At 37.4% G+C, this 16,958-nt stretch overlaps 1 protein-coding gene across 2 annotated transcripts in view; it reads left to right on the forward strand.

Moving 5' to 3' along the window:
• Positions 1–16,958, forward strand: part of LOC134743508 (uncharacterized) — a 140,610-nt gene that overhangs the window by 15,760 nt on the left and 107,892 nt on the right. For both annotated transcript variants that reach the window (XM_063676979.1, XM_063676989.1), the window contains exon 2: positions 14,405–16,737. In XM_063676979.1, coding sequence (XP_063533049.1) covers positions 14,405–16,737 — 2,333 coding nt within the window. The remainder of the gene's footprint in view (positions 1–14,404; positions 16,738–16,958) is intronic.

Here is a 16,958-nt window from a genome sequence, read left to right on the forward strand (position 1 = left end):
AATTCAATATAAATTAGATTTAACCCCTAGATTGTAAACTAGATAATGAGTCGGAATAAAAGGTTGTTTTTTTTTTATTGTTTCCTTTATGCAGTGGTTACATTGCTTATAAAAACTTTTTTATACTGCTAATAGCTCCGACATAAGTAACGGGAACAAGCCCGTTTAAAAAGCAAATTTACCATCCAATTTACAAATACAAATGTTTATTTCATAGAATATGGTACAAAGATGGTCAAATTACAATAAGTGCGGCATATTCTGCCTCTGTCGGCGTAGAAATATGTATTACATGGTTCAAATTCATGAAACAGCTCATTCATAACACGTTTTGTTATCACCAAAGAAAATACCACCATGATTGTTCTCTGAATGTGCTATCACGTAAATTTGAACCTTAATGCTATCGAGATTTGCTCTTTAAGCGACATGGTTGCTTTAGCACGTGCTGAAGACCCCTCTTAAAAGAAACAAAGGCTTTTGTCAAAATGTGATAGGTGTAACAGGGCCCGAGTCCGAAAAAATCATCTGAGATAATTCATACTATAATAAACACGTTATATTTTTTGTAACTGCAATTCAGAATAGATTTCTATACTCATCTATGTATTTATATCGTTCATATTATAGTTATTGCTCTAATATCTATTATCTACGTGGGATGCGATGATGATTTGATGACGATTAGATTATTAAACAAACAATCATCTAACATTGACTTATGTGATGGAACCGATGAGTTTCCTATGGGTGGCTTACAAGTATCCTGATCATATTTTTCCTATCACATTAAGATGTGACCCGTACAAATATAGGTTCATTATAAGTTAATAAAAAGCTTGTAAAATCTAAACATAGGTTACAGGTGTAGGTACTAGCATGCGGAGGACTTAGTAGTTTAGTTGTATAGTATTCAGTATTCAGTATTCAGTCATTTATTGCCTTCATAGGTACATAATAAGATGTTACATAATAATTTTGATCAGCTATGAACCCTGTAGGGCACTGCAACTTAATACTCACTAATTAACTACATTCTTATCTACGTAACTTACTAACTAAGTAATTAGTAATAAGTAGCTAAGGATCACGATTATAGGTTACAATACATAATATATTAAATTTGACATTCCAATTAAAGATTATATTACATGTTATTGAATTTCACATTAGATAAGAGATCAAATATTATTAAATTTACATTAAAATGGAATTTTACATTGCGATTGGAGATTAAATATTGTTAAATTTACCTTACGATTGAAGATTACATATTTTTACATTTTACATCACGATTAATTACATATTAAATATTTTATTATATAATATTTCATAGTTAATAACATTACATTATATTTCATATAGTTACATCTTCATTTAAGAATTCTAGTACAGAGTAAAAAGCTTTTTCAATTAAATATGCTTTGAGTTGGTTTTTAAATGCACCTATGTTACTCAGTTCTTGGATCTTATTTGGGATTTTGTTAAATATTTTTATTGCCATGGCAGAAGGACCAGTGCTAACCATCTTCAATTTAGTCTCAGGTAGAGCTAGTTTTTTTCTAGGTCGTAATGAAGATGCGTGTGAGTATTGTGGAAATAATGACAGGTTGTTTTTCACGAACATAGAAGCTTCCAAGATGTATATTGATGGTAGTTTAGATAGTAGTTTTGTGATCGGTTTTAAAGTTAGAAGGCTTCTTGGCTAAAATGAACTAAAGACAAATATTGAACTAGACTCGAGTTTTAAGCGAGTTCAAGTGAGTTCGGCGGCCGGCTCCTTGACACTGCGGGGTTGCAAAAAAAGGTAGATTACGTTAAGGTTTAATAATTGCTTAATTGCTCATTCACTGGAGGTCTTACCCTGTAACGGTTTATATGCGATTTTACAACACATATCTAATCTGCAGGGCGTCAACTAGGCAAACAGTTAACTGATTACATATCGGCGAAGTTAAACCAACTTCTTTTAAAACAACTACTATTATGGGCACGGAAATAATACAATGATTAGGTACAAATGTTTCATTTTCAATTTGTCATGAAATTTAATTTATTAAACCGCAGCTAAATAACACTAGACCCTACTCATAGTTAGAGTTTTGAATGATTCACGGTTAGTTTCACTAGACTTATATTGACCGGGATATAGACCGTGATTACCTTTTGTATTATTTGTGAGCTCCCGATATTTCGACGCAGTTACATGCATCATGTTCACGGGTGACTGAAGATAGCGGGTGGGTGTCAAAGTTGTGTAGACAGCGCTCTGTCTACCCTCATTCTTGCGCGTCGGCTGCGTTCCCTTTAACGTACGCTACGCTACGCTACGTTCAATATCGGGAGCTCACAAATAATACAAAAGGTAATCACGGTCTATATCCCGGTCAATATAAGTCTAGAGCCTACTCATAGTGTTGTGTTCCTGCCGGTGAGTAATGTTGCCAGAGCTCAACGAGGGAGAGGAGTGTTAGGGTCGGCAACGCGCATGTAAGCATGTAACTCCTCTGGAGTTCCAGGCGTACATTGGCTACGGAGACTGCTTAACCTTTTGACCGCCAAAGACGGTAAATCACGTCGTCGACATTTTGTGCCACTCACGCCGCCGACGTCATTTGCCGTCCAAACTTAATTTATCAAAGACTCTTTAATAAATAACTATATTTCTTTGTTTGTATTTGCATTATTTTATTTTGCCCTTCTACTTTATTGTATAACTTTATTACAATTCAACTATGAATAGAAGGTTAAAAAAAAACAACATTATGGTTTAATACGACTTACCCAGTAAATAGCATAGCTAGCCACGCCAAAAACGGCACTTGACGTCGCCTAGTGATGTGACCGAGTCATGGAGGAATAATATTATTATATGAAAGTAACAATCTCCTAATAGAAATCGTTTCGCGCAGTTCCGACAAACACGCTAGCGCCATCAATAATAGATATGGCTTAATCCCATACATTTTGTAATAGGAGTTGTTTTTGCTAAAATAACTGCTATTTGTGCTGTTACGGTACTTGTTTTCGTGCTTAATTTAAACAACTTGGTTTGAAAGACGGTACTGACCTTTTGTGATAATGTAACCCCTTATGCATTTATTTTATTGTAACGATACTGCAGTTTGCTAATTAGTAGGTAATAATAATCGACAACGGGTTTGCACATCTCTGAGTAACGCGCGCTTATCAGTGTTCCGTGCGCCCATGACGGCACTTCACGTCCGATGCCTGACGTCACCACCAAGTAGTGATGTGGCATTATTGAGAGATTTGAGTGGAAGTTACAAGTACATTTTGATATTTAAATACGTTATTTAAAGGTTTTTAGTAGAGCTAAAAGCCAGAATTATTTAATATTATATTGTAAAACACCTGTGTAGTGGTTCTTCTAATCTAAGTATGTCAAAAACGAAATCAGTGAAAATATCGATATCCTGTTTTGTAATCACTATTGTTCTCTAAGGTTTTATTTTGCTTCATTGCGGTGTCACGTCGAGTTACGTCAATGCTTGGCGTTCAAAAGGTTAACATCAGGCGGGCCGTATGCTTGTTTTCCACCGACGTAGTATTAAAAAAAATAGATTTTTGCTCTAAGATGAACTAAATGTCATGGACCATGCCACCACTGCATCATGCGGCATAACAGTAGATTGTTACCCCTCTGCCCCTGTAAATATTAGTGTCCGACCGAAACCGTATTTTTTTCCTGAAACCGAAGGTTCGGTTTTGCTCTAATTTCGGCTAAAACGAACCTTTTTTTAATTTTTTTTAATGCTACGTCGGTGGCAAACAAGCATACAGCCCGACTGATGTTAAGCAGTCTCCGTATGTACGCCTGGAACTCCAGAGGAGTTACATGCGCGTTGCCGACCCTAACAACCGTACCCTTGTTGAGCTTTCTGGCAACCTTACTCTCCGGCAGGAACACAACACTATGAGTAGGGTCTAGGGTTTCTGTAAGGTGGAGGTACTTCCCCAGCTGAGTCCCTTCGGCCCAAACATGATTTTTATGCCGTAACCTGCCAAAACCGAAACTTCGGTCGGACACTGGTAAATACGAACGAATCAGTAAGTTGATTTCCTGACAATTTGGTTTCGTTTCTTGGGCAATGTCTTCCGAGATCATCCAGGACTTGTAAGCGATCCGGATCCGTGAATCCGGAACAGTAGAAGTCCAGCTAATCTAAAAAAAAATTTTCTAGATTGCTCATATGCTATACTTACTATAAATAAGTGTGAAGAATAGTTTTGAACCGCCAGTTCCATTCAAATGACCATTCAATCGACATTGTCTTATGTTATCAACTCCTTGCCCTTACTGCCCATTCGCACTAATAGAAGTATGAAAACTACATTTTCCAAAGAACATAGTTAAGTACCGTAAAATATGCCTAACTTTGCTCCCCACTGGGTAATTGTGCACCAACAGTATTGATATTTTAGCCATGGCCCTGAAAACCAGCGCTATGGCTAAATATCTTAGTCATCGGCATATGCTGAGTGGCATCCATTTTGGTGTACCAAATAAAGTACCTACTTCTATTTCTATATATGAAAACTATAGTGATGGTCTACTTTAAATCGGCAAATATACCAACATACCTAATTACCTACCATAAAAAATGTTTTTAAATAAAATTAATATCGAATTTTGGAGCAATGTAAGCACATTTTACGTTATTCTAGTAATGTAACAATGTGAGTAGTTGTATAAGTACTAGGATGAGGAGTTAAATTCGTTTAATTATTGCACCGAAAATAGTTTTTTTTAACGCTACAATTGGCGCCCGAACAGCCTATTTTTTTGCAATCAGTATAAGTCTTTAAAAAATGTGTGGAAAGTGGCGGAATCAGGCTGCAAACCGTCAGTTCCGTTCAGAAGTTCATTCATTCGGTAATATCACCGATTCCTCGTATTGCAGATCGTGCCTACTCGCTCTGATAGTTGTGCAAACTTGGTCGATAAGGCACATTACACACTTAACATTTACAACTTTCGCGTTTTGAACACATATTGAAACATAATTTTATCGGGTAAAAATCTCATCTGAGCGTTAGTATCCTTGAGTTGTGTGAGAAGCGATTGAAATCAGGAAACCCCACGGAAATTAATCAGGGAAGATGGTTTTAACTTATCGCCAACATGGGGACCAAGTGATTCAGAAGTTAAGGCATCTTAACTTCGGACGTGTGCGCGCTGCGCGGATGTAGTGAAAAACAACAAAATTACCTGGGTTTCCGGGTTTTGTAATGTCAATGCCATGGAATAATTTAATTCCTTACCTGCTAGCATGAGGTGCGTTCTCGCGGCCGACTTCATACATCTTGCGCGACTTCAAGTATGGACTCGCGTTCGAGAATGCAACTCATGCTAGACCGTCTGGGGTTTAGTAAATTTATAATTTTTTACAGGGGACCTAACTAATATATATACATATATAAATACATACTTATATATATAAAAAACACTCATGACTCAGGAAAAAATATTTGTGCTCATCACACAAATAAATGCCCTTACCGGGATTCGAACCCAGGACCATCGGCTTCACAGGCAGGGTCACTACCCACTAGGCCAGACCGGTCGTCATTTATTTATTATTTATTTAAGTTTCGATTCGAGTTTCCTATCCTCGATGGTCATCCATTAGGCTCCCAGTACTAATTAAATAAAACTGAAAACTTTGAACTGTATATAATATAGTCATTGATACCTACTTATTGATGTTATCGATGGTCATATATCTTTAGGAGTTATTAGTAGTAGGTACTTACCATAAAATAAATTTATTGGTATATCTATTCAGAATGCTACAGAATAAGCTATTGCTGAGTGTGAGCCCAATCTAGTAGTAGGCCGCTAACTGTAACCTTAATGTGAATGTGCCCTAAGCTTAACATCACCCGCACGTATTAATAATATCATAATAGTATACTTTCCAATAAAGTGATATATCGGTCCTATTGCGTATAACGCGTATAATGTTAACGATACGTCCGTTTCGAAACGACGGGTAACACCAATCAATCGCACTCCGTTGCGCTTCGTTGATGTTGATAGTTAAACAGAGACGAGAAAGTATAAAGACTGTTAAACCTTCACAGTTCACACAAAGTTACGTTCCCGTAAAACTGAGAGATCTATCTACAGTGACAATATTTTGTGATTTGGAACAAATTTTTTACCGAAGGATTTTCAAAGGCCTTACGCTTTTGCATTAATTTCGAAACGTACGTAAAAGTTTGGAGGAGTGCGTAATACACAGCAAAGGTCGACATTTCGATAATGTGATTCTCAAAAAATGCAACCCGCATTCATCTTCTTTTCTTAAAATAAATAGTTTAGGTTTATAAAAACATATAAAAAAAATGCAACCCGCATTCATCTTCTTCCTACCTAAACCTAAACTATTTATTTTAAGAAAAGAAGATGAATGCGGGTTGCATTTTTTGAAAATCACGCATGCAGCGGTACAGCGGCCTGCATACGTAAACATTATGTATGTGAACATAATTCATCAATCTAACTTTATAAGTAAGATATGCGTCTTCGTATGTTGCAATGTTGCCTTGTAGCCTATTTTCCTAGCTTATCGTTATCTGCGTCTATGCCAAGGCCGAATATGCCGGCGCGAGAAGATATTTACTATAGCGGAGCCTACGGAATACATTTTGACAAAATCTAAATACCCTACTCGTTCTAGATTTTAGCGCCCGCTTAGAATTTAGAATATTCTTTTGTTACCAAAACAAAACAGTAATCCCTACTAGGCAGCTACAAGATATGAATATGTAATATGAATGCTAAACTCTGTCTGTCTTTCTGTTACATCTGCACGTTTAAGGATGACTCACGCTAGCTAGACCGGACCGGGCCCGGGCCGAGGCGTTCGACATGTCATTCGGTTCGGTGATTACGTGGTGCTTTAAATAGAAAACGAAGCGCCGGAAGCTCCAGCCCGGCCCCGGCCCGGTCTAGCGTGAGAAAGGGTGGCTTTTTATTAATCATCATCATCATCATCATCATCATTTCACGCAAACGAAGTAGCGAGAAGAAGCGAGTAAAAATATTAAAATTCTTGTGGTGTGTTTTCTTCTGATTCTTCTATTCTGTATTGTACAGTGTCCTTAACTTCATACTCTCCATTAGCGTTATGCATTATCCCACTCACCTTGGTAGTCAATTTTAAAGGGCTTGGTTTAAAAAACTTTAGACTAGCTTTTAGAAAAGTGTAAACACACCAATTAAATTATCAAATTATTCAAACTGTTGTTCAGTACCCTCCCAATAGCCGTAAAATTTCAAAACGTTACATGTGTCTTTGTGTATGTTTCGTTTGTCGTACGTTTCAGAAAACGGTGTCGCTGCCATAATGTGCGCACGCACCACCCGTGACCGCTCCTTGAACCGTGCTGAGCGGCTTCGTAGTTCGTACTATACCAAACAAACCACGAAACTCTATCACAGAATAAGTAATAGTATTATCATATAGAACGGCCACGCACCGCCCCGCCCCGATTCGAATTACCTCGCCCCGCGACAGCAGATTGACGACATTTTGCCGACCGCTCAGTACTGGTTTTAAGCAACTTACACACACAATGACGCATGCCGCGTGTACAGACGTGCCGATCACACATAGAAACGCAAGTGATTTTTTATGTATAGCGTGTCCATCCTGTGACTCTACCACAGTCTCTACTCACTATTAGTGGAATTGTGAAATATACATTTTTATATTAAAGGAAAAATGGAATAATTTACTGCTTCGGGCAAGATTCGGACTTGCCGACCGAAGCTTCAGTAGCTCATTAGACCAGGTAAAAAAAAGTCGCAAGTCATAAATTAGTTGAGTGAAGTATAGGCAAATAGCTGGCGCCAGATTTGTACTGGACTGTCAACACCTTCATATAAAACTGCGCCAGCTTTCGTGAATCGACATATATAGCAACAACCCTATTATCATTCGCCTGGTACCTTTTACTTTCATATCGCCTTATTACATGGGGGTCGCCAGGTTACCCGCATTATAGTCCAGAACTACATACATCACATCAACTATGGTCCCAAAGTTCAATACGTAATTAAATATAAATATCAATGTTCTTTTGGATTTGTGTGAGTTTTATCTTCTATTTATAAACATATTTTGCCATAGAACTACGACATTTTAAGTAATAGTCACACGTGAACGAAGATATTCGAATTAATTATCCGTGCTTTTTTTACCGACTGCCTGTCTAATCGAAATCTTTGCACCGATGCCTCATCTTGACAACATTATATTAGACAACAGAGGACCTAGCCAAGATGCTAACCGTTTGCACCGTAGCGAACGAAACGCTAACGTCCCACTGTAAGTGCTTATTTCTTTAATTGAATATCAAACGAAATTGCAATTTTCCCCGTTACCGCAAACCTCAGTCCTATTAAAGGTATTAACTGGTTTTCATAATCGTGAAAGAATACACTTCCTTTATTCTTTTCCTTATGATCGACAATAACTTGTTGCAATTATTTCTTAATTTACACGATATTCACGAATAAATAGCCATTTGAAATGGCTTTCCGAATAATCGTAACACGAAACTACACTACTACTAGAGATATCGTAAGAAATAAAGAAAAGTTAAAACGATAATGTCGATAATGCAAACAGAAAAATAACAATTATTATGACTTATATTGACCGGGATATAGACCGTGATTACCTTTTGTATTAATCACAATCAGTTTGTGGTAATCACGGTCTATATCCCGGTCAATATAAGTCTAGTGAAACTAACCGTGAATCATTCAAAACTCTAACAATTATTATGGTAATTGATAGTGTATCATCACGCAAATATATCAAAATATCGAAGCCATAGGTAGGTACAATTATGATTTTTATTAAGTACCTACCTATGTATGTATGTATGTGACGACCGGTCTGGCCTAGTGGGTAGTGACCCTGCCTGTGAAGCCGATGGTCCTGGGTTCGAATCCCGGTAAGGGCATTTATTTGTGTGATGAGCACAGATATTTGTTCCTGAGTCATGGGTGTTTTTCTATGTATTTAAGTATTTATATATTATATATATCGTTGTCTGAGTACCCATAACACAAGCCTCCTTGGGCTAACCGTGAGACTTAGTCAATCTGTGTAAGAATGTCCTATAAATCCTATAATATTTATAATAATAAATATATTATGTATATCATTGATTGTAATATGTGCAAGGATTTCACATAAGTATTTACTAAGTACATTAGCTTTATTACCTAATTTAAATAAACTAGGAAAAAATCAACACAATGTTTTATAATTACAGAACTGAACATATGAACTAATCTACCGCAAAATAGTGTGGAAGAAAACTTATTAGAAATTTGTTATAAATCCTCTCGGCAATTGAATGTACTTGAGAAAAAAATTGCAAATTAAATAATACCTACTTTAAATGTAGTTATTTCGTGTAAAGTTCAAAGTCGTCTTAAACACAGTGGCGTAATTCGATATCTATTTATCGATATGTCGAAGGTGACATGTCATTTGACACGATAGCGGCCATTTCTTTTATGTTTTATGTGTAACAACACTTGTTAAGCATTTACTTGTAATGTCAGGGTACACTTATCTGGTTTCTTATTTATAATTTAAGTAGGTAGGTACCTATTTACCTTTTTCTGACACGGAGCTTTGTTTGGCATCTTGGCTTGGATACGAACGAGTACCTATATGACGCCCAGACGGCACCGTACATTTTGGGATACAGACTTCGGCGCACTGTTTGACGCTCACGCTGTTCCAAAGAATAGATGAGGCCTTTGCTATAACGAATCTGCCAAAAAATAAATGCAAATTGATATTGATTAAAAAGGGGACCAAAAATACAGATTAACTGAGTGTCGTTTAAACATAAAGTATAGATACAGAGAGAACGGTTACATTGTTAAGAACAAAATTTTACTTTGATTTCATAAAATTCAGATTTAACATTTATTTTTAACACCTCGACTTGTTGGGAAAAATAATCTCTAAAACAAGCTATAGTAACGACAATATTATTACTTACTGACCACGAGCATTGAGTTATGCGGTCTATAGTTATCTAGTTATGGCCTTATAATTGTGTATCTTTTGGTTCCTTACCGCTTGCACAATATAGTTACAAGCAGTACGTTGACTTATACATATATACATTTTATAGAAGAAAGGATTGAATATCTTTGTTATAGTTTTAAATTGAAATTGAGTATATAGGTAACAACATAAAATTGTTTCCCTAAACCTCAGAACAAATCAGATTACTAGGGCAATAGTAGGGCATTTTACCAACTTTTCGAAATAAAAAATATAATCACTTGGGGTTAAGGTAAGGGATTTTATTTCTAAGAAATCCAAATGCATTCCATACTTTGCTGGTTGCAAAGTATGGAATGCATTTGGATGTAGTTATCGTGAACGATAGTATGTGCCCAGTACCGTTTTTCTATACAAAATCTATTTCAGAACAGGAAATTCCCGGTTCTGGCCATACTAATTCAGTATCGGGAGCATTTCCTAGACTCTAAAATGGACGCACTAATCAATGTGATAACGACATGCTTGCCAGAGAGAAAACGCCACTTTTTGCAACTGCTTATCCCTGTCATTATCGCGTCGATAACGTGACTATATCCGTAAAGTCCTGAGCCGCCGGTTCGACATCCATATAAGAGGTTTAGCCATACATAATGCATTGAGCGGAGTGGCAAGCGATGTATGACGACACACTGGTCACGCTGGCTGCGTGCCTGCCTGCATTCAAAGCCTTTATAACTACAGTCAAGGGCATAAATATACATATATACATTCCCAAAGTTTCAAAAATATGTGTACGCTCTTACACCTTAGACAATAAAGTCGTGTTCACATATTTTTGAGCCATTTGTCTGGATCGATATTTTTGCCTTCGACTACATTCGTACAGTGTTAACAGTTTTATTAAATCACATTTAGAAACGGGTCTATCGCGAATTTATTTTGTTACCTTTATTTACCGACGTTTCGACACAGGTTTCACTGGTCGTGGTCGCGGCTAACTGACGTCCCAACAATCCCAGCAAAATGTAGTTATGGATAGTTCGGAGTATGATGGCAAAATAAAAGCGCTGCTGGCATGGATGAATATAATCGGCTATACAGACCGAAATCAGTCCAACCGCCAAAGCTATATGGATTGCCGAAGGTACATAAGTCTAATGTGCCATTGCGACCAATTGTTAGTCAGATCAATTCGCCATCCTATGATCTCGCAAAACATGTAGCAAGCGTGCTCCAGGGACTAGTTGGAAAGACCTCGTCCTATGTAAAAGATTCTCGCCATTTCATTGATATTGTCAAGGGTATAAGACTGGAACCAGATGAGATTATGGTGAGTTTTGATGTGGAATCTTTGTTCACCAACGTTCCATTAACAGAATGTCTGGACATTATCAAAAAGAAACTACAGGAATATAGGATATCGGAAAAGTATATCACTTTACTGGAACACTGCTTGGAGGGAAACTATTTCATATATCAAGGCCAGTATTTCCTCCAGGTGGATGGAGTAGCAATGGGTAGTCCGGTTGCTCCAGTAATCGCTAACATCTGGATGGAGCATTTTGAGGAGTTAGCACTGGAGTCGGGACCTAACGTCATTGCAATGTGGAAGAGGTACGTGGACGATATTTTCTGCATTTTTAAGGGGAATAACGATACCGTCAAAAGTTACACCGAGCATCTAAACTCCATCCACTCAAGAGTGAAATTCACACATGAAATAGAATGTGACAGATCCTTACCTTTTCTGGATGTCAAACTGATGGTGAGATCGGACGGCACCTTGGCACACTCTGTATACAGAAAACCTACGCATACCGACAGATACTTACAGGCATCCTCTCATCATCACCCAAGGCACCTACAATCCGTGATCACGTCCTTGGTGAACAGGGCACATGACTTATGTGACCCTGAGCACCTGGACGGTGAATTAGCGCATGTCAAAGCTGTACTGGAAAAGAATGGATACCGAGGGGGGATGAAACGCAAGCCGAAGAGAACGGAAAGACATCCAGAGGTCAACAGACAACCAGCGTTCTTACCATATGTGAAAGGGATAACGGACAAAGTAGGAGCAGTACTTAAGAAATTCTCCATCAAGGCTGTATACAAGCCGTTATTCAAAGTAGCAGATCTTTTACGCAGTCCAAAATATGTCATTCCGTACCAAAATCCGGGCGTTTACAAAATAGAGTGTAGTTGCGGAAGTGTGTACATTGGTCAAACCAAACGAAGTGTGCAAGAGAGAGTGAAAGAACACATAGCGGCAGTAAAAAATCGCCAAGTAAACAAGTCCGCGATCGCCGAACATCTACTTACATGCGGCGCAAATCACTGGATTGAGCTTCATAAACCAAAAGTTGTCTCCACTGAACGCCATTATTATCCTCGAGTTGTGCGAGAAGCGATTGAAATCAAGAAGCACCCCAGAAATTTTAATAGGGAAGATGGTTTTAACTTATCGGCAACTTGGGGACCAGTGATCCAGAAGTTAAAGCCAAGGGATCTATCTTCGGATGTGTGCGCGGATGTTGTGAGTGTTGTGTGTCGGACTATTGACAATAATTAACTTTTATGTGTAGTGGGTGGTTTGAAAATGTGATGTCTACCTCGAACTTTAAATGCACTTTTCGTGGGGTAGTCACACAAATCTCTGTTTTGACATTTTGCTGGGACGTCAGTTAGCCGCGACCACGACCAGTGAAACCTGTGTCGAAACGTCGGTAAATAAAGGTAACAAAATAAATTCGCGATAGACCCGTTTCTAAATGTGATTTAATATGTGTTTAAACCGCGAAAGTTTTAAATGTTATAGTGTTAACAGTGTTGATGCTGTATATCATTGTTTAATTTCACATGTCAGGGTATGGCCATAGGTTTATAAACACGTAGTAAAGAGGCGTTGGGTAGATTTTGATTCTGACGTCATTCCGGGGGGTAAATACTTTTTGGTAGGTACCTATGTTGGTCCATTTACTCATAGTTACGAAAGGTCTTCAGATTCGAACGTTAAAAAAGCTGCCCGTTCTTCCCTTTCCAGGGGACAAACGTTTGAATTAGTTTGATAATCATGTCAAGCTGCTTTGCCCTAGAGACAAAACCGCTATTTATCCCACTATAAGCCCAAACATTCAAAACGTGATTAGATCCAACATTTCTGGTTCACAAGGTTTTTGGCAATCGTACTCTTTTTAAACTTAAAATTAGAAATCTACACCTTAGTTCTTATAAAACCACATACACGTCCCTGGTCGCTAATAATTATATAAGTAGCATTAATTATTATGCTTGTGCTATGCACGTTTGTGAATAATATACTATATGACATCATATACTATAATGAAAATCACTACGATGATGTATTTACAGATTACGGTTTTAATTAAATTATTATTTCGCTAGTATATAGTTATCTTATTCATTGCAATTACCAGTTTTTTTGCGTTCAAAACTTTGCATTGTTCAAGACTTCTTCGTCATTACAAACAAGTCTTGTGAAAAAATAAGACTGCAATATGAACGTCCTATATAATGCATTATTATAATAAAAAATCTGGAGACCAATTTGACCAGGTGGACCTGGTTTGGTCCCAAAGGTCGAACTATGTATACCAAGCGACGAATAACGAAAATAAGGCAGTAGGTAGGTTCCCATTGAGGCATAGGCTTGCCCGACGGATTAATTTCTCGATTATGTGTTTAACGATTGGTAATTTGTATGCTGGTTGTATCTTGCAGCAATTAAATATACAATTTTGAATTCTATGCCGGTATCGTCATAATGACGTATATAAATTATAAACACACAGGCTGTTTTTAAATAAATATGTTATGACAGAAAAGTCTATCAACGTTCCATTGACATTGTAACGAACTTTATAGTTTATTTTACATTACTTAGTTGAGTTAGAAACAAAATGCTTTATTGTGTAATAATTTAATGTTCCCAATTTTATTAAAAACTGAAATCTGTTGTTTCCGCACGCCTCCAATTTATTTATAATTAGGTATGACAATGTCAGATAATAATGTTTTTTACTGTCCGTTTTATGTCTCAAGTGTCAATATATGTCTACTTAAACAGAAGAGGTTGATTATAGAGAGTAGCGATTAATTATTAATTCTATTTTTCATATTAGTTATTACAGTAACGACAAATAAACGTAAAACCTAAAACATGCTATATCTAACTTGACGTCATTTGACTGTCATCGGCATGAATTGTACAGGGAGCGTACATATGGTAATAAAAAGATTAAAATCTGATGGAACAATTTAAATATAGACAAGGAAAAACACTTCATTAATATTAATGTTGTTTGTTCCAGATCCCCGTCGACAGAAATGGAAAGCTGCGCATCCGAGGCATCTACTCCATGAAGAGTATTGATGTCATCAATCCCTCCAAGGACAAACAAGCCGACACAGCAGACAAGGCCAAAAACCTCGATGCGGGGACTAAAGCGGGCAACAAAGAACTATTCTGTAGTAACTACCTGAACCTAGTTCCAAAAATGAGCTTAAGCTTAGATAAAGGACTGGAGAAAAACCCTCGAATATTAGATTTAAGGGAAAAGTTAAACGAAATAACTAAAAAGAAGGACAGAAACGTGGACAAAGAAACTAAAGGACTGATTAATGGTATCACCCAACTAGTTGATGAAAAGGAACAAGACGAATCTGGCCCTTACAGCCTCTTGTTCGATCTTCAACCATCCACGTTCAAAGAAAGTATTGAAAAAGATCTGCTGCATTCGCAAAGCTTAAAGAATTCGACTGTTTCTATTAACAAAAGTGCCGAAAGGCTGCCCAACGTTATAAATTTCGACGAAAAACCGATGAGAGAATTCGAATACTCATGCGAAAATCAAATTACCTTCCCTGTGACGAAAACGTTTAATACTCACTCAAGGTCTGACCTCTGTCTGCAACTCAAATCGCAGATAAATCCTCGAATATATGATACGAATTTGAGTCCCAATGATAATTCACTTAATAGGACTAATGAAGAAAACTCACTCGATGATAGTTTGGGAATCCTAACTCCAGATCAGATGGATGATATTTGCTACCTAGAAAATGCCTTTTCTCCAACTGTGGAAGGACTTCCGATATTCTGTGATAACAATGAAAGTAAAGTGTCGCCTGATTGCAGTGACACTCCATCAACTGATAAGACTGACAGCAATTCAGCAGTATCGACGATACAAAATGATGAGTTTGAAAGAAATGACTGCACTGCTCCCATATCAAGAAACATAGAATCGGTAAAATCCGAGAAATTATCGAAATCTTGTGATAATTTATCTGCTCAAAATACTAACTGCTTAACGACTAAAATCAATAACTCAGTGACAAGCATGGTTAAAGAAAGTAAAACGGAACAAATAGACACTGCCAAAGACGAGTTAATCCTAAATGTGATAGATGATGAGTTCATGCCTTCTATTCACAGCAGTATTTTAGAGCCAGTCAGTTCCATAGCTGAGACAACAGTAAATCTAGAACTACCATTAGACTGTAAACTTGAAAACCGTCTGGTAGTTCAAAGGATAGAACAAACACCGTCACCTGAAGATTTGCCTCTAGACAACTCTGACATTAACGGCGAAATTAGTTATAACTCCCAATTCTCTAACTCAACATTGCATGATTCACAGACGTATTCTGACAACAAGAACGACTACCAGAAATCAATGGAAACATCTAAAGTTTCCAATAGCTTTATTACCAGTATAACCAGTATAACGAGTTTGGACGGTTATCAAGGCGATGGGGAAATGTCGAGGCCAGTCAGCAGAACTGCGGACCATTCCATAGAACCCCGTGAAGCCATAGAAATGGAATGGCAAAATGTTCCTGTCACCAGGCGGCCAGATCCTATGACCGATTCAGACTTCTTCACTGAAAGTGACGCAGATGGCCTCGACGACCACATGCACCGGGGAGATAGAAAGGCACAAGTGATAGACGGAGCTCTATATGGTGGGAAAAATAGCAACGGTAACCCGCCTCTGATGGTGAACAGGAATGATGATTCATGCATGGAATCAAGTGGTGTTTACACAGATTTCGAGAATCATCGTCAGTCACCTGTGTTTTTAAATGTCATCGATGACATGTCTCCTGAGGGTTCGACACCATCAACACATTCTGAATTAAGTCAAAAGAACATTAATTCAGGAGAAAACAATATTTATTGCACTCCTAAGGAGTGTACGAACGAAGACTCATTTAAAAGCCCGATTGTAGACGAAGATAAGACTCCTAAGAACTCCAGCAAGCGTAATTCTCTGAACAGCGAGAAAGATGTTAGATCGAACGCTAAAAGCAAGGACGAAAAGAGGAGCTTTACACTTAAAAAGTACAAAATGCCTAAACGTGATGTGCCAAGCAAATTAAAAACAATGTTAGCCAATCGAAATACGGACGCCGATAACAGTGTCCAAAGTACCCCGAAGACTGTGAAAAAGATGGATCGACGGGAAAGCCTAACCAAGAAGAATTCGTTGGACATAAAGACGGATTACAAGATGAAATCTTTCAAAGACATTAAGTCGAAGGTGGACTGCTCTTTCTCCTTGCAAAGATCTCAAACTGCTTGCAGTGTTAGTAGGATGTTAAGCTCCAAGTCTACAAACACGAACAATAAGCCTAAGAGGTAATTACTATTTAATATTCCTTACTATATGTACATATTATCTATTTGTATCCATCTGACTGCGCTGCGACATTGTTAAATATGTATTTGTATGTTTCTCTATAAAAATAATTAATTCTAAAGTAAATATAATAATAGAAGTATTCATTTACAACTCACATACTTAAACATAATATGACACAATAATTTAATGCCGTATATAATAAGCTTTGTAAACTAAT

Source organism: Cydia strobilella, chromosome 1 (genome assembly GCF_947568885.1).
Source record: "Cydia strobilella chromosome 1, ilCydStro3.1, whole genome shotgun sequence".
Lineage (NCBI taxonomy): Eukaryota > Metazoa > Arthropoda > Insecta > Lepidoptera > Tortricidae > Cydia > Cydia strobilella.